The sequence below is a fragment of the Aquarana catesbeiana genome, linkage group LG05 (assembly GCF_042186555.1).
Source record: "Aquarana catesbeiana isolate 2022-GZ linkage group LG05, ASM4218655v1, whole genome shotgun sequence".
In the NCBI taxonomy this organism is placed as follows: Eukaryota; Metazoa; Chordata; class Amphibia; order Anura; family Ranidae; genus Aquarana; species Aquarana catesbeiana.
The window spans coordinates 170,334,029-170,353,933 of NC_133328.1; the positions used below are offsets into that span (position 1 = coordinate 170,334,029).

Consider the following 19,905-nt stretch of genomic DNA (forward strand, 5'->3'; position numbering starts at 1 on the left):
CTCATTTAACCTTGCCTGGCAATCCCAAGATAAGAATATATCAAGACATGCACTGCATTTGATCATTTCACTTACAACCATAAAATAGAAGGGGTAAAGATGGATATATGGGAGTGGATTTGTATGCAGATCAGTATTACTGAGTGATTTGGCAAAACCAAAGAGCATAAAAGAAAATTCATTTTTTGCATATTTAGAGAAGAAATCATTGGACGAGGACTTCAACAAACACAGATGTGTGAATGCGCAAAAAAACACAGTTCAGCATACAACAAATGATTTCTTTCTCTGGAATTTGGCTGGATTGCTGGATTTAGAAAAGAGATATTAGGGTGGATTTACTAAAGGCAAATAGGCTGTTCATTATGCAAGGGAAGTTGCAATATGTTATATCTGATTAATAAGTGAAAAAAAAATGCAAATCTCATCAGAAATTCAGAGCTCCTCTGTGTTTTCTGCATCAGGCACATGCATATTAACTAGTTCGACACCTGATAAGCACATACTTGGTTCAGGTCAGTGATTTACTAAATCATGAAAGAAGGATAAGGGTCGTAGCCCAGGAACTAGCCACTTTGTAAACAAGTGAGCAATTGTAGCTCCAATATTATCCTGACAGGTTACTTTTAAAGCTAGCCATACATGGTTCAGTTTTTTTTGCTCAGCCAACAAGCTGAATAAAAAAAAAAATTAAACATTCCCCCATCCACACATTTAAGGTGGATGGGGAATTCCTCCCAGTTGTGCTATTGTATTCTGACAGCGGGGATACTCCTCTGCTGTCAGAATTCACAGATCAGCGCTGCAGCCATTATCTTAAGCTACTGATCGAGCGGCTTTTATCCGACATGGCAGTTAAACAAATGTTAATCAGTAGAATGCAGTGGGCACACATGGATCAATTTTTTTTCAGCCCCTGCTGAAAAAGCCAAATTTTGATCCATCTATGTCCATTTTAAGCATAATTTTGTCTAAGGTGAACATTTTCTTACACATATGTCTCTGTATAGTCTCATGTAATTCATCTTCTATGTCAAATTCAAAATTATTTGAGTCATTATTACTATTAAGAATTTACATAATATATTTAAAGTGTATATAAACCCTAACGATGAAATTGTATTTGCTCACTTTTGGTCTATTAAATATACCATTGAACGTGTTTTGTGATGAGGTGGCAAGATGGCTACTTAGAACAAAATGGCTTCATTATAGAAATATTAATTTGAGCTTGTTTCTTTATCTTACATGTATACTTGCATATTTGGCATATGGCATAAATAATTCTGATAACTACTGAAACATATGATTTATATTTGGAGAGCCTGTGGCAAGGCAAGTTCTTGAAAATTCAACCAGATGGCCGCCTGGTGAATGATATCCAAAAAACTACAAGCGATAAACATCCTTCGATGGTGACTTCTCGATGAACCATGATCACAAGACGATTAACTTTATGCTTGCAGTAGATCTTACTAATCTTTAATTGGTTAAACTATATCTTGACACAACCTACCTTTACATACGTCATTTACTGTATTTAGTTTGAAGCACCAAAAATTAAAGCAGACCAACTGACTCAAATGTTTTGATTCTGTCTGTTCTCTATTTAGCTACATATTACCCTTGAATTTGGTATCAATGACTAACAGGTTGTCAGATACCTGAACTGCAAGATTCCACCACAGTTAGATTTGTTTTAAAAGTGCGGAAAAATTGTTGATTTCTTTCAGAAATTCAGAGCTCTTCTCTATCCTCTGTACATTTTCTGTGTTGTCTCAAAAGATCTCCTAGTTAATATCTTGGACTACAGAATGATTGTTTTTTATGTTATAGAGATCTAAGAGTGGGAGCGGTTAAGTAGCTTAGCAAAAGACACTGGGAGAACCGACCATTCAATCAGCGGTGGCCGGTCTGTAAGTGACGCAGAACACAGATTTCTACAAGGTTTTTTTTTTTTTTTAAAGCGCATGATTAGAGCCCGAGGCTCTAATTGGCTTCAAAAAGGTTGTGCTCGGGGTGAAGAGCACTGCGCCCTGAGCCCAATCACTTGTGACATTTGCAAATCAACAATCGCTATTGTCTTCCTGCTTCTCCTCCCGGCCAATCAGGACAGGAAGCAGGCCAGGAGGAGAAGCCAGGGAAGCCACCTGTGACCTGAATGGGGTAAGTGCAGACCTGGCGGGGGGGGTTGTTTGCTGCCCCCCCCAAAAAAAATAAAGCCACTGCATTCAATACACAAAATGCTGTGTGTTGCCAACCCACAATAGAGCTTAGGATCTGAGTGCATTTCTGATAGATCTGGTAGATCAACAGTTATTTTTATCAACATGGTCTTTTAAGGCATAAAACATGGGTAAATGTGCATGTATTACAGAGATATACTGCATGATTTTTTGCCTTGACATATTATTTAACAGCTATTAAATATTTTAGATTATATTATGCTGCATAACTATTATTTAGGAATACATTTCTGAATATCAATCATTATTTTCTATAAACCAACGTATAATTTAGGTTGATAAGTCCTTTTATTCTCAATATAGCAAAAGTGTCAGTTTAGTAGACTTCCATACAAATGGATAATACTATCAAAATGACTTCTTGTAAGGGATAAGTGTTTTAATGATATTATAATTAAAGCACAAGGCTCCAACCAGCTTTATCTGCTTTTCTGAAAAGTTATGGAAGTAGAAACCTTTCCAGATGTTGTTTAGAACCTTCATTCAGTTAATTAAAAAGGCATCATTCCAGCAGCACTGGAATATGAAATGATGAATTGTCAAACAGTGAAAGGTAAATGTCGAGAATGGATAATTATGGACCTGCTACAAAATTATCTACAGAACACAGGCATTTCACAGCATTCATCTAGGAAAAGCATTTCAGAAATTCCAGCCTTATTTCAAATCAGCTAATGTGTTCATATTAAGAGTTATTATTGCTATTTACTCTTTTGAGTGGGAATAATTAATCAGTACTTTCTGATTTTTCTCTTTAGATAAATGAAAGCTCCATTTCTGAGAAATATTTTTGTTGATTTTAGATTTAGAGTGGGTAATGGTTAGAGCCTCTATCGGGGTTCTATTGCATTTGAGAAGTATGGAACTGTAAAGCACTGGATCAATTGGTTTAGGTGAAAATCTCAATGGGGTGTTGTGTATGAAGTGACATTCTTACATAGGTGGCTGTGAGTTAGACTATTGCCTCAAAGAGGCTGAAGATAAGAGAAAGAAAGTGCAAGAAATGTTGTTTTTGTCCAGTGGTGGTTCATTTTAAATTTTGCATTCTCCAAGGAGACAACATTTTTTAGGGGTTCAAAAGATCCCCTTCATCAGGGCTTCTAAAATGTTAGTTTTCTGGGCAATGTATTTTGTTTATCTTGAAATGTATAATTAGTGTTTTTAAAGTTAAGCCTTATATAGATTTTTATGGTAACTGTCTTACCAAACCGTGTCTAAGGATTCAGAGGAGATTTACTGTTCACATATCTATACCTCTCCATAAAGAATCATACCATTCAAACCATAAAGAAAGTTGAGAATATTTGTGATAAACACAACCTAATCAGTGGCGCATAAATAAATAAATTGTTTATTTTTACACATAAAAAAAGAGAACTGTTATATATTACCTATTGTTGAAAACGATGTGAGTAAAGATAGATAAATACATTTGACCAATACCACATGTATACGACTTACTACTATAATACTGATAACTTATTTGCAAGTTATCTGTGCCAGATCTTTAAATACAGATCTTATGCAATGGCTCATAAACAATATAATTAATAGCACACCTCTGTACAGTGGAAACATGTCTTCCAGTATACCTAAAGTCCCCCCCCCCCCCCCAAGAGAGGGCATATCTGGATAAAGGACCTTGATAAAGGGGATAAAACAAGATTATACATTTTCCAACAAAAGACAGAAAAATGGCTGGTAAAGATTCCCAAATTTGGTAAAAGCCTTAAATATATGCCCCACAATGATACTAAGTCACTAGCATGCCCCACATTAGGAAGGAGAAACACAAGGTAGTATCGGGGACCATCACAGAGGACCAACCCAACCCTTTACTTCCACCTGCCAAGGTAGAGGGACAGTGCAGCCATACACCTTTCTCTTTTTATCTTCAACCAGAAACCTTGGTCAGCCATTTTTCTTTTTTTTTTTTCAGTTACCCTCTTTTTAAAATTGGCCTCCATTCTGACATGTCCTCTCTGGAGGTTGATCCTCATATATTTGGCCAATGACCTTTGGACATTTTTTCAATGTATAGGCATGTCCTACATTGTGTGTCACTAATCTGTGCATATCATAACTACTCTAAATTTTCTTTATGGTTTCAATGACTTTATAACAAAGTCAGATTAAAGAACATCCCAATTGATATTTTTGCTTTCACCTACTATGCTGCTATAAACAGTCAGAAAAAGAGAAAAACTGTCCTGTTTGTATATTGTATAAAATAGAAAACATTTTGGCGCTGGGCACAGGGTTGTAGATGATATATTAGCAACACTGGAGTAGCATCACTTTAAGAGAAGGGTGCTAAAGTTGTCTCCTGAAGAGGTCATTTAAGGCAAACGCAGTGAGTGAATCTGCTGTGGCTGAGCAGCTCAAAACCTATGCCACAATTACTGAGAACTACTCTTATTTTCAATGTGTTTTGCTAGAAATCTAGTTTTGTCAATAATTCTATTAGTAAAAATGGAAGACTTTACAGTCAAACAGACAGTTTTAAAATTTTTGTCAAGACATCCTTAGACATGTTCCCGCCCTAGGCAATGATCAGACTGTATGTAGAAAATGTATTTTTTTATAATGCATGCATCTAGTGGCTTCTGAGTATTACCTTGCTCCTCTGGATAATGTCTTCCAGGGAACAGAGAGTACTTGAGTTAATTATTGTTTCCAGGTGACATGGTTAATTGCACAGAGAGAATGTAATGCATGGCCAACACTGATCAATGAATTCAATATTTGCAGAAAATTACAAAGCTGTTTGAACTGTAGGAGAAAGATATTTACATATGGCAATGGTAACTCATAAAAATGCAATTTGCTTTTATAAACGGTAATAATGATTTCATAGTTTCTGAAAACGACTGAGGATAGGAAACCTGTCAGAATATAACAGATATGGTAGATGCAACTTTCAACTTGCTTTTGAAGATATAAACTTCAGTTTTGTTTTGAACCGTACTTACAGTACCTATATCATACGTTATTGACCAAGTAACTAGCCAGTGAACTGTGGACTTGTACAATGGATCAAAGTCAATGGCTCACTAACTACTGAAATAAGGATGACAAACCAGGAATTGCCAAATTAAAAACAGACTAGTTATGACAAATATCAAATCTGTACTTTAATAAATGTGACTTTTAGTCCAAATGGAACCCCCACAAATATAACCTGTTTTTCATGCTTATCATGTTTTTAAAGTCAGAATAAGTTGATAATTCTACATAAGATATATCATATATGTACCCGCCATATATTGTAGTATGTCTACCTAGAGGTAATGCAAGGGATGGATTTCAAAATAATCAACACATGTCATAGTTTAGGAAGGCTGTGTAGTGGCGTACAGCTATTCCGAAATCATTTTACTGACAGGAACGTATTCTTCTGTATAATAGATCCTAGGCAGAAGCCTTGCCTGCCAGTGGAATCGCCTGGGTCCTTATGGTTGCTGTCACTGTAAAGTGGAATAGTGTATTGTGTGCTTATAGTCTGTTCACTTTAGGAATGTACACCTCAGATTGACTTGTTAGCAGAGTGGCAGTCCCCCAATCTTCTAATGGTGTGATACTTATTAGTGTGATACTAGTGAGATAGATGGGTAGCTATGCTTATGGTAAATGTCTGTTGCCATATCCTTTTAAACTTGTCTATATAATTGGTGATTAATTTTTACCTCCTTTTGCCTTTAGTGATCAAAAGAATCAATTACCTTGCATGCCTTTGGCCTGTGTCTGTGGCTGGTCTGTTCTTTTTTGACAATCTCCTCTTCCATTCAAGTGTCTCAAATCAGATCCTAATTTTGATCAATTGACAAATGCTTGCCTGCTCCATCTCCCTATAAATTTAGAGCAGCTTATGGGGAAGTCACAGACAGGGGTCAGTCGCAGACACTATGTTTCTCTTCTGCGGGTTTCTTTAATGAGCGCTGTAGCAGTTTCAAAACAGCAGTTTAATTACTACAACAAGAACTCTGCTCCACTCAGGAAAGACAGCAGGCAAACCAACATTTGATATTTAATTTATTTTGAAGTCTGATTTTCACTCTCTTCCCACTAATATGGGAAAAGATTAAAGTAAAGATTCCCAAATTTGGTAAAAGCCTTAAATATATGCCCCACAATGATACTAAGTCACTAGCATACCCCACATTAGGAAGGAGAAACACAAGGTAGGATTGGGGACCATCACAGAGGACCAACCCAACCCTTTACTTCCACCTGCCAAGGTAGAGGGACAGTGCAGCCATACACCTTTCTCTTTTTATCTTCAACCAGAAACCTTGGTCAGCCATTTTTCTTTTTTTTTTTTCAGTTACCCTCTTTTTAAAATTGGCCTCCATTCTGACATGTCCTCTCTAGAGGTTGATTTTCATATATTTGGCCAATGACCATTGGACATTTTTTCAATGTATAGGCATGTCCTACATTGTGTGTCACTAATCTGTGCATATCATAACTACTCTAAATTTTCTTTATGGTTTCAATGACTTTATAACAAAGTCAGATTAAAGAGCATCCCAATTGATATTTTTGCTTTCACCTACTATGCTGCTATAAACAGTCAGAAAAAGAGAAAAACTGTCCTGTTTGTATATTGTATAAAATAGAAAACATTTTGGCACTGGGCACAGGGTTGTAGATGATATATTAGCAACACTTAAGAGAAGGGTGCTAAAGTTGTCTCCTGAAGAGATAATTTAAGGCAAATGCAGTGGGTGAATCTGCTATGGCTGAGCAGCTCAAAACCTATGCCAAAATTACTGAGAACTACTCTTATTTTCAACGTGCTCTGCTAGAAATCTAGTTTTGTCAATAATTCTATTAGTAAAAAATGGAAGTCGAACTTCAGACAGTTTTACAAAATTTTTGTCAAGACATCCTTAGACATGTTCCCGCCCTAGGCAATGATCAGACTGTATGTAGAAAATGTATTATTTTATAATGCATGCATCTAGTGGCTTCTGAATATTACCTTTGAGCTCCCTCTACTCTTCCTTCTCACATTAGTGTTTTCTGTCCTCAAACTGTCCTTACTTTACCCCTCCTCTCTACCCCACAGCTTACACATATCACCCTCACTCCTACCCTCTTCTTATTACTACACCCATCACCTCCTTCAAATACTAAACCCACGTGCTGACCTAAACTCCAGGGATATGAGATATGTGCGCTCATATATATACGGCTCCCATATTATTTTCCTCACCTTCTTTCTTTTCCTAATCTCTGGGGATGGTTCCCCCAATCCTGCCCTCCATTTTGTAACTGCAACCCCCATATCTGGCACCTTTCCTCCTCTGGCAACAGCCTCAATCTGCTTAGTTTAATTTTTATCCCCCTGCTTCCAAAAAGCAGCCCCCCAATCTCATGTGTCCTCTGAAATGCCCACTCAGTCTGTAACAAACTATCATCTGTGCATGACCTTTTTATCTCCTATTGCTTTAACTTACTTGCCATTACTGAAGCCTGGCTTCAATATTCTGACTCTGTTTCTCCTGCTGCCCTCTCCCATGGTGGCCTCCATTGGACCCACTCACCCAGACCCAGTGGATGGATTTCCCTCTCTTCTTTTGAGACGCTCTGTATTTGTCTGTTTTCTCCGATTTCTCTGAGGATTGCAGTGATTTATCGTCCTCCTGGACCAGTATTGCACTTTTTTGATGACTTCTTTGCCTGGCTACCCTACTTTCTCTCCTCTGAAATACTCTCTGTTATTCTCGGTGACTTTAATATCCCCATGATTGTTAACAGCCGGGTACAGTTCAACTTCTCAACTTAACCTCATCTTTTGATCACTTCACACAATGGACACGCACTTCAACTCACTCTGATGGTAATACCCTTGACCTTGTTTTCTCCCATCTCTGCACTCCTGGCAACTTTGCCAACACATCATTTCCTCTCTCTAATCACAACCTCATCCTTGTTTTCAATCACCACTCCTTCCAAGCAGCAAATGATTACTTGTAGAAAACTTTGCCACTTTAACCCTTCTCTTCTCTATTCTGCTACTGACCACCTCTATGACAAAATCTCTCCCCTTTCCTATATTAACCTGGGTACTAGGTATAATCCTAGACTCTGACCTGTCCCTTCAGCCCCAAATTCAATTGCTTTCAAAAGCTTGTAGACTTCACCTTCGTAACATCTTTAAAATTCACCCCTTTTTACTTAACTAAACCACCAAGCTACTCCATTGTTATCTCTCGCCTTGACTACTGCAGCTTCCTTCTCATAGGCCTATCTCTATCCTTCAGTCTATCATGAATGCTGCTGTGAGACTTATGTACCTTACCAACCACTCAATGTCCACCACCCCTCTGTACCAATCCCTCCACTGGCTTCCAATTGCCCAGCAAATTAAATTAAAAATACTAACAACAACACACAAAGCCATTCACTCCCCAAGCTACATGACCCATTTTGTCTCCAAATTTCACCCAAATCGTCCTGCCCGCTCCTCTGAAGACCTTCTGCTCTCAAGCTCTCTTGTCTCCTCCTCCCATGTTCGCCTCCAGGACTTCTCCAGAGCCTCTCCTATTGTTTGGAACTCTCTGCCTCAATCTGTCTGGGTATCTCCTACTCTGGCTGCCTTTAGGCAATCCCTGAAAAGTCATCTCTTCAGGGAAGCCTATCATGCCTCCAACTAACTGAACTTTTATCACCATTAGCTCATCCCCCTTAGTTATAACCTTTTGCCCCATCCTATTAGATTGTTAGCTCTTATGAGCAGGGCCCTCTTAACCTTCTTGTATGTTATTGTATTGTAACTGTACTGTCTCCCTTAACCCTTTCACTTCCAGGTCTGTACTTCATACTTCGTGGACCTAAAAAGTGCCCGCAGGTGGCCAAGTCCGTACACCGTACGGAACTCCTTTCGCCCTCTCCTATAAGCTTATGGTCACTTTAATGATCATAAGATTATATCAGAATTGTTCAGCAGACTCTGCTGAACAATTCTATAACTCTGATCAGTGGATTATAACCCGCTGATCAGAGTTATTAACCCCTAATATGACCCCCACGCCGCCGCCTCCCTGTCCCCTGCCTCTCCTCCTCCCGCCGCTAACTTCCACTTATAACTACTCCCCCTATTCTCCTCTCTCATCCCCTTCACCCCCTTCTTCTACCCCAACACTAGTTACCCCCCCCACCTGATCTGACACCCCAACAAACCTGCTCCCCACAGCCACCATCATTAGCCGGCATCACTCCTCTGCCGCTCCCGCCGACTTCAGGTGCTGCATGGGGCCTGGGGGGTCCAGATGTGTCCCCTCAATACCTCTGATAACCCTCCAAAATGCCCCCGCACCCCCGATCCATGGCCACTCCGAGCGGCACCCCTCATTCCCTCCCTCTACCTGCAGCTTCTCACTGCACAGATCTCCTATGATCTGTCAGGCTGGAGATCGCGGTGGGGGGGAGGGGGAAGCGGTGTGGGTGAGAGTGAAGTTGCGGCTTGCACATGTGTATACCAAACCACCCTCCCTGTACAATGGATATAGGCAGCGATTGCTTCTATATCCACTGACAGCTGATCATTGTAACCGCGAGTGTTGCAATGTATCAGACTGTCATTTTATGAATGAATGGAATCTATTCCATTCATTCATGTAAAGTGCTACAGAGAAAGGGACTATCTTCAGTCCCTTTCTCTGTCTCAAAAAAAGAGATATGGGGGTCTTTTTAGACCTCTGATATCTCACCAAAGTACCCCCCCAAAAAAACTGTAAAAAGTAAAATAAAAAAAAAACAAAACACAAAAATAGTAAGACCCCCCGCACTCATCCCTCCATGGTGACGGTCTCCCCACCACACTCACCCCACCACGGTGGTGGTCCCCCCCCGCACTCACTCCTCCACTGTGACAGTTCCCCCCCGCACTCACCCCTCCACGGTGACGGTGCCCCCCCCACACTTACCCCTCCACGGTGATGGTCCCCCTCACCCCACACCCCTCCATGGCTTCCTCAGCTTCTCCTCCCGGCCAATCCGATCTGTCCTGATTGGCCAGAAGGAGAAGCCGGAAGACAATAGCTAATATTACTTCGCTATTGTCACAAGTGAGTGGGTTCAGGGTGCAATGCTCTGTGCCCTGAGCCCAATCTTTTTCAAGCCAATTAGAGCCTCAGGCTCTAATAATGTGGCCTGAACAAAAAAAATCATACAAACGCCCCTGCGCCCCTAATGCACCAAGCAGATCCGCCTGCTCAGCGAGGAATCTATCTGCTGATCCCCAATGAGCAGGTGGATGACAGGTCCGTGTCCGCTCCACTGATGCAGAGCGATCATGAACACGGACACAGAACGCTGTTCTCTATGGTGCGGTCGGATGGAAATGGAACACCTGTACATTTCCATCCAATAACATCCGATCTCATCTGCTAGATGGATGGGGCATAGAATCCCCATGCATCTGTTTTTAGCAGACTGGACTGATGTCCATTTACATCAGCCTCTCCATAGAGAACAATGGGTGGTCCAAATGGGCCCGCCTGAAAAATGGACAGGCAGACCCAATCTGTCTGCTTGTGTGAAAGGGGCCTAAGGCCTTGTTAACACAGGGCATACACAGCGTACCTTTACAGGGAAGCACAGGTGTTCCGTGCATCTCTGTGCAGTCAGTCCCATTAATAATTTGGAAAATTGGGATGTAGCACCTGCATGAACAAAGCCGTTGCTCCCAAATTTACATTCATGTAGGTCCACATACATGTCCCTGAGCTCACACTGTCACTGTCATTCGAGGTCATGTACACACACCTACACCAATATCAGATTGGGAACAGCAGCTATGCCTGAGCAGCCGTTGCATCCCAATTGACATAAATGGGTGTCAGGGAATCAACATCAGGAGAAGGACTCTAGGACCCAGCATCTCTACCAGCACTTATGGCAGGAGAAGGACTTTAGGACCCAACATCTCTGGCAGGAGAAGGACTTTAGGACCCAGTATCTCTACCAGCAGGTCACATGGGCCTATATAAGGAAGTCTGCTGGTGTCTGCAATTGCTGGTTTGTCTTCAGCTCCCCCTGTGTTCCTGTGCCCTGTATTATCTGCTGATCTGATCTCCTGTGTACCAACCCGGCTTGTTTTGACCTGCTCTTCCTGATCCTCTGGCTTGACCCTTTGGCTTGCACCTGACTTCCTCCTGCCTGCTCCCAGCATCTGACCCCGGTCTGGCTTTTGGACTCTGCTTATCTTGCTCCCTGTACTAAGACGCAGCTGATATTAGGTCATTCTGATCCTGGACTGTCTCTCTGTGAATGACCCCTGGCCTGGCTCCGCTATTCAGTTATTCCACTGGACTCTGTCTCTGGACCTTTCAAGCACGCCTGTCCCCAGCAACCTGGCACCCGTGCTTCTGTGGGCACCACACCTGCTGTTCCACCTTCAGTGGTGTGCTATGCTCGGCCGCAAGGGGAGCCCTCCCAGCATCTCTGCCTCCTACCAAGTTACTGACAATGGGACTGCCTGTATGGGGATGCAGGGAACACCTGTGCATCCCTACGCGGGTAAACATGGCCCCCATGGCCCTCCATGGGCATACACTTTAGTATGCCATATGTGAACGATGCTTTAGTAGCAATTTAGCAGGAATTTTGTTATGAGTGTTTATGTACACTGATTTTAGTGTATTTTTTGCAAAAATATTGATTTGATAAACATTTGCGCAAATATCGCGCTACCTTAAAAATCAGAAGCCCTTCTTTTTATTCTACTGGCCATGTGCTTTCAGAAAATGTATGGTGTGGGGGGGGGTCTTTTACAACTCTGAAAGCTGTAAGTGAAAAATGAAAACCTCCAGATTGTTAGAGAAATTTTTGGGTACGTTCGATTTTCACCATTTTGCAAAAAGGCACAACTTAAAATTTACCATTATTTTTTATTTATTAACTCCATACAGGTTAAGCTTTTACATTTAGTAGGGATTTAGCAGTAATTTCGTAAAATTAGCTGTGTTTTTATCTGCTAATAACGGTTGTAGTGTATTTCTTGCGAATATATTGGTTTGATAAACATTTGCGCAAATACCGCGTGTTCTAAAAAATCAGTAGTACCTTCTTTTTATTCTAGAGATCATATGCTTTATGAAAATATATGGTTTTGGGGTTCTTTCACATATTTTGAAAGCTGTAAGGAAAAAATGAAAACCTTCGGATTGTTAGAGAAATATGGATATTTACATTTTTGCATAAGTTCGATTTTCACCATTTCGCAAAAAGGCGCAATGTAAAAATTACAAATATTTGTTTATTTATTAACTCAATACAGGTTAAGCTTTTATATTTAGTAGGGATTTTGTAAAATTTGCTGTGTATTTATCTGCTAATCATGATTTTAGTGGATTTTTAGTAAAAATATTGTTTTGATAAACATTTGCGCAAATATTGTGGGACCTTAGAAATCAGTAGCACCTTCTTTTTATTCTACTGGTCATGTGCTTTCAGAAAATATATGGTTTGGGGGGGTCTTTTACAAACTTTGAAAGTTATAAGTGAAAAATAAAAAAGCAAAGGAAAAGTAGCAACATGGTCTGGCTACCTGAGGGTAAAAATGGAGCACAGGGCCTGGCAGCGAAAGGGTTAATATTATAAAGTGCTGTTGGCGCTATATAAATCCTGTATTATAATAATAAAATACAAGACAATTGTCATGGGGGAGGGTATAAATCCAGAACTGGATATATCACCTGCTTTGATCATTCTTGATCATCCTAATTTTTTAAGTGTACAGGATGACAGAACATGCGTATTCTCCCCTAAACCCTACATTTAAAACAGTGTATCTTGCAGTGGTACTATTTAAGGAGACAGTCAAATGAAAAACTAAGGAAGGACTAAATTGCCACATTGAAAGTGCTAGCTTGAATGAGTACTTAGTCCATTAGATAATCAGCAGTAGAGGCCAATTCTGAAATCTCTTTAAATAGCCACTAGTATAAGGTGTACTGTTGCAAGCATGATAGCAGAACAACAGCAAATGGAAATCTAGCAGTTCAAAAACCTTCCTGGAATGCTTTAATGGCTTTAAAAGATTACATTAAGAACATATATGTCAACGCACTCTAATCAACACAGCTGTACTTCCTTCTTATAATTTATTTTCTTCACATTCCACAACGCCACACCAAACTCTGAAGTACTGTTCAACATTACAAATATCACATCTCTATATTTGGATTTTTGACATTTTGAAAGTACACTCATACTGTAATAAGTATGAATACAAAGTAGGCTTATGGATTTTTTTCTTTTTAAAGTAAGTTATACTTAAATAAATGCAAAAAATATAAAAAAACAGTCAGATATTCTGTATTAAGCTATCTACACAGTACTGGAATAAAGGATGGGTGCTAATGGAGCTATTGCCCTAGGCCTCCACCAGCAGCAGACTGGACCGATGAGGCATCTGCCCTCCAGGCCATGTTTGATTTCTATGATGATTTAGTAGCTCCCTCCATTTACTAATCACTAGACCTTGGATACTCTGGTGATCAACAGCAAAATTAAATGATCATCCTTCAATTCAGGCAAAGCAACAGCCTCACCCCCCACTTTTTCCCAGCAAACAGTTACTTTTCCTTTGCTATCCCACTTATCCAATCAGCGTTCACAGTTAAAGGAAATACTTGATATTTCTGGTATGAAGAACATATGATTCCTAAAAATATGGACCAATGAGTTGGCCGAGTCATGACTTACACAGGGCCATAGCCTACTTATGTAACACCACTAACACCAACTCATTGCTTATAGGATTCTTTCTCCTCACTCCTAGAGGCTGAACAGAGCGGGGGGAGAGAAAAGAAGGTGGGAAGGGGTTATTAAAGTGCCTCGCATGGATAAAGCACAGGTTCACATTAAAAGTAAAATAAATTCAGACTAAAATATGTATAGTCCTACCTTTAGCTTTCGGTCATGATCACCACTGCACAGGGAGTTTACTGAGACTTTAAACGTTTTCCAGGCTGGGTTTAAATTATTCATGACAACCTACAATGAATTAATGAGAAAGATGGAACAGTTTGTTTTATGCAACACTTTTACAATATAAGATCAATACAAGAAGTGTAGTGTTTGTACTGACTGCTGATAAACCAAACACATGTTCAATGTAGCATTCAAGAAAACACAACAAGTTTAAGTTTTTTTCCTTTTACTCATCAAAACCATAATGGTGTGGATATATATATTCCTAAAAGTAGTAGTATTTTCTTTTGTATCGGTCACATATTGTCTTCTTGTTTTTAAAAAGAGCAGTCGTCTTAAAAGATAAGTATGGCCTTTTATAAAAAATAATCATACTCACCTAGATGGCTGCAGCACGAATCCCAGCTGCAGCTGTTCAACACTGCCTCTAAGACTGAGAACGGAGCAAATAAATACCACTGATCGCTCGGTTCTCGGCATTCAGCCTGCAGAGAGCTGGTGACTCTCATTCACCAGCTCTCTGCCCTGCCCCTCCAGTGCTCACTGGAGCACTGGGCTGCGAAGGGGGCAGGAACAGCTGGTTTAGGCTATCAGTGGCTTGCTGACAGGCTGAGCTAGCTGCAGGTCCTGGCACCTGTTGGATCCTGGCTTTGAGTCAGGATCTTTCCTGAGCCTGGACCAGTTGAGCGACGTCAGCCAACAGCAGGCTTTAGCCCACTGTTGGCTAAAAATGGGTCACAGGAGTGCAGAATGAACTGCACTCCTGTGATCTATAGGAGAAGCATAGCCGAAATAGCTTTACCTATACTTCTCCTTTAACCACTTCAGCTCCGGCAGGTTTACCTCCCTTCATGACCAGGCCATTTTTTGTGATATGGCACTGCATTACTTTAACTGACAATTTAGGCCAATACAGTATGTATTCTGCTACATGTTTTTGGTAAAAAAATCCCAATACACGTATATTGATTGGTTTGCGCAAAAGTTATAGCATCTACAAACTATCGGATATTTTTATGGAATATTTATTTATTTATTTATTTAATTTTTACTAGTAATGGCGGCGCTCAGTGACATATAGCGTGACTGCGAGATTGCGACATATCGGACACTAAATGACACTTTTTTGGGGACCAGTGACACCAATAGAGTAATCAGTGCTGAAAAATATGCACTGTCACTGTACTAATGACACTGGCACAGGGGTTAACATCAGGGGCTATCAAAGGGTTAAATATGTCCCTAGGGGATGCTTGCTAACTGTGTGTGGGGGGGTGCTTTAACTGTGGAAAGACAAAGATCTGTGTTTCTGCTTAGCAGAAACACAGGATCTCTGTCTTCCCTTTTAACAGAATGGTGATCTGCCTTGTGTACATAGGCAGACCACCGGTCTGCCTCTGTCGGGAATGATTGGTGGGTCCTGGCAGACATCGGGTCCGCCAGACCCACTGACTGGCTCCCGCTGTGCCCAATCACAGCAGGAGCGGGTTGCCGGTGGCGCATGTGCGCGCCGCAGATCCAGAAGTGCACAATCACATAACTGTACATAATTCTGTGCACAGGAGCCACCACCCCGCAGTATATGTACCTGGTACGGTCGGCAAGGGGTTCAAGGGGTTTAATACGATTTTCATAGTATTCTAACCCTGGTTAAGACCAAAAAAAGTAAATGTTTTGGCAACAAAGGTAATCATAAAGGGTTGTTACTTAGAGTGCCAAAAGTTGTGTGCCTGCAGAGTCCATTGATGGAAATCCAGTCCTGTTACTGTATATCAGGTAAAAATATCTTTGATGCAGCTGTATAGCTTTTAGCTAAAATATAGAGAACAGAGATTAAGTACAGTGGGGAAAGATTTGAACCTAATTCCAGTTTTTACTGTTTATGTTCCTATTGGGGAAATGCCTTCCTTTCTTCCCCTCTGTTTATCCAAGAGAACAGGAAGTGAGGAAATATCACTCCAAGGGAGACACATCACCATCTAACCACCAACAAAGTCTTGACAGAGTTTTTAGGCCTTTCAAGCGCCATTTACATACCTTGGCTGGAGCTGAGCTACAAAGCATTATTTAAAGAGGTATTAAACCCAAAAGCAAACATTTATTGTATTACAGCTTACCACTTCTTAGATGTGGTGGTTGTATTCGTTTTCTTTTTTTAGGCTTTCTTTCCTTAATTTTGATCTAGTGATACAGCTTGTAAGTCTGTTGTTTTTCAACTGAACAAGCTGTCCTGCAAATGTAGCAGCTAGAGTGTTGAGACAAACCATTTACCACTAACAGGGGTGCTTACAATGATCAGCTTTTATTTATTCATGTAAAACCTTTATCCCTAAAGGAAAAAAATAATGTGTAAAGGCAGTGTGAGCTGAAGTTTGGCATCAATTTGATAGTGTATCTTAATCCGCTAGTACATCTGATACTCCTCTCCCCCTAGATTAACATAGCTGCTTCCCAAAGGTGCCCCCTGTGCTCCTTCATCCAGAGTGGGGGCACTCTAATACAGGAGGCGTGTTACTGGCCAGATCACCAGCTTTGGTAAGCAGCAATATAGTAGATTTGTGGTTTGGGGTTTAATATCGCTTTACCATATTTGATAGATGCATAAAATATCAATTAGCGCTGAAAAAATAATTTGCAGGTTCTCACAGCAACAAATCTTCCAAGTAGACAATAAACTGTAATAGAACTATGAGCTGCACCATCACAAGCACAACATTTACATACTGATGAGAATTCTGAGAACTCAGTGGAAACAATCTGCCTATCAGTATGCCTGAGAAGGAAGTTGCTTTCTAATTTTATTTATTTCATAGTGTGAAGCCTAGTGTGTATAATTGATGTATAAACTATTTGCTTTGATGTGAGTAATGAAAAGTGTAGAAAAAGAAGAGTGGGTGAGACGTTTCAGGAGGTGTCACTGAAAGATGTTTTGACAGTGAATCATTTCATCAGTACAATAACCATTAGAGATGTTCTAAAAATATTGTTGGGTCTTTCACACAAGAAATGCACACATTCTAAATGATATTAAATATGTGCTACTTTACAGTATATGTACAATAACAGCTATAATCATGTAAGAATATTTAAAGTGAACCTGTGGTCAGACTATGAACATTCAAGTATTTACACACACTTAACACACAGTAAAAGAATCTTTAAAAATAGGTTCCCACTGACTGCCATACCTCTGGGCACTGTGGAGCAATTGATCCTCGAAAATCACAAGAGATGCAGGTAAAGTATAAGGTAAAGCTCTTTTCTTAGTTTTGGGTAAAGTGAAAAGGGATTAGATCAACTGTCAAGTTTTAATTGGTGTCTTGGTCTCTGTTAGGAAGATGCACCCTCTATTTGTTCTGTTGATCATTATCATTGCGAGTGAAACTGAAAGTACATCCCAAATGTTGAGTTGTTGATTTGTCAACAGAACTGAAATAAAGGGGGCATTTTGCAGTAGGTGGACCAGTTCTGGTGACAGAGATTTCCCTCACTTTGGACAATTTTATTTCACCTTCCTGTTGCGGCTATAGGACTGGAGGTGAAGGAAAATCGAAAGCCTCGTACACAAGATCGGAATTTCCGACAACAAAACCGTGGAATTTTTTCCGAAGAATGTTGGCTCAAACTTGTCTTGCATACACACGGTCACACAAATGTTGTCGGAAATTCCGAATGTAAGAACGCGGTGACGTACAAGACGTACGATGAGCCAAGAAAAAGGAAGTTCAATAGCCAGTGCGCCTCCGTCTGCTTGATTCCGAGCATGTGTGAGCTTTTGTGCGACGGACTTGTATACACACGATCAGAATTTCCGACAACAAGTGAAGTTGTCGGAAAATTTGAGACCTGCTCTCAAACATTTGTGGCCGGAAATTCCGACAGCAAATGTTCGATGGAGAATACACACAGTCGGACTTTCCGACAACAAGCTCACATCCAACATTTCCCGTCGGAAAGCCCGACTGTGTGTACGCTGCATAAAACACAAAAGCAAGAAGGCTAATAAGGAACAGATACAAAAATACAAGTGTTTATTGAAATGCATGATACACAGTTAATGCATTTACTTGAATAAAATCTCCAGCCAACCTCAGTAAAGGGAAATCTTCCCAATGGGACACAGATGGCAAAAAAACTGACAGGGTATAAATCCGCCCCTTATATATGTAAATATCCATAGGCTGATCACATTTTCAAACGTATGAACCCAAGAAAGTGTTAGAGTGTTTGTTCACCAATGCCAGAAGTATGCCAAGCAAAATAGGTAAGTTGGAGACTTTGGTGCATGGAGAGAAATATGATTTAATTGGTATTGCAGAATCTTGGCTTCATTCTTCACATGATTGGGCTAATAATATTCCTGGCTATGCTGTCTTTTGGAAAGACAGGGTAAAACGGAAAGTTTGTGGTGTCTATCTCTATGTGAGAAATGATCTCAAAGATAGTGTGAGAGAGGACCTAGTTGATGGAGAGTGTGATGAGGCTGAAGCATTATGGGTGGAACTGCATATGGGTGTGCGTACTACAAAGTTATTAAGTGTTCTTGCATAGCAAGACCACTTACTGTTATCTCACATATATATTATTAAGTGTTCTTGCATAGTAAGACCACTTACTGTTATCTCACATATATATTATTAAGTGTTCTTGCATAGTAAGACCACTTACTGTTATCTCACATATATATTATTAAGTGTTCTTGCATAGTAAGACCACTTACTGTTATCTCACATATATATTATTATTCTTATTATAGTCAAATTTACCACCCTAACTCCTCCCACAGCTTTTACACTACATAGACAGTAATATACCGAAACGTGTGGATTGTTCCTGATTGGTGTGCTATTACTTTGTGGAAAGTTTCGCTGAATGGTTCACGAAATATCTTTTGTGGCGAAATTGGTCCCATAGGAATGAATGGCGAAATGTTCAAAACTAGACTGGGAGGTGACAAAAGCTGAAAAATCAAGACATGATTTCTAAACTGCCGCCACTCCCTCATTTTCAAGCCCACCTACACAAATCTTATATCAAAACGTTCAGCTATCCCTGCTGCCACTAAACATGTACACAGCTAAGCCATAGTCCTGATAGTTTTCACAATATGACCATTTGTTTGTAACTCACGCTGTCCATTGACATTCATTGAAACTCCACTCTAGCCACTTCAAATTTGAAGGGCAATATCTAAACTGCGACTGTGCCTTCATTTTTTATATTTCAGAGACATACTATGCATCAAAATCTAGGTCTGGGTCTTGTGATTCTCACAATATAAAGCTCTTCACTGTAGGATTTATAGTTTTTAAGTACTGCACAGTTATTACAGCTATCATGTATTGTGTTTTGAGCAGTGGTTGGGAAGCATAAACAGGGCATGAGCGTTGCCAGGAAACAGTGGTTGTAAACACTGATTATCATCAAACAGATAGCACACCTTCACCTCCATTCTACGTCAAGATGCTGAGACCCCCCAAATGCATGTGGTCATACCTTCATCTGCTAGGCTTGATAATGCTGCTAATGTTTTTATAAATGTATGTTTTAATGTAACTGTGAAGCACTTTGGGCAACAACGTTGCAATTGAATGTGCTATATAAATAAATATAAATAAATAAATAAAAAGTTGAAATGCATTTCTTACTCTATCAAGCTTGTCATGTGTACTTTTTAAACTTGATCAATCAATTAGTTAGTGTAATGTTTACT

The 19,905-nt window shown here is 40.0% G+C and overlaps 1 protein-coding gene across 1 annotated transcript in view; it reads right to left on the bottom strand.

Annotated features, from left to right (window-relative positions):
• CPNE4 (copine 4) overlaps positions 1-19,905 on the bottom strand; it is a 568,794-nt gene that overhangs the window by 162,549 nt on the left and 386,340 nt on the right. Inside the window, exon 7 of the mRNA XM_073630343.1 lies at positions 14,166-14,255. Coding sequence (XP_073486444.1) covers positions 14,166-14,255 — 90 coding nt within the window. The remainder of the gene's footprint in view (positions 1-14,165; positions 14,256-19,905) is intronic.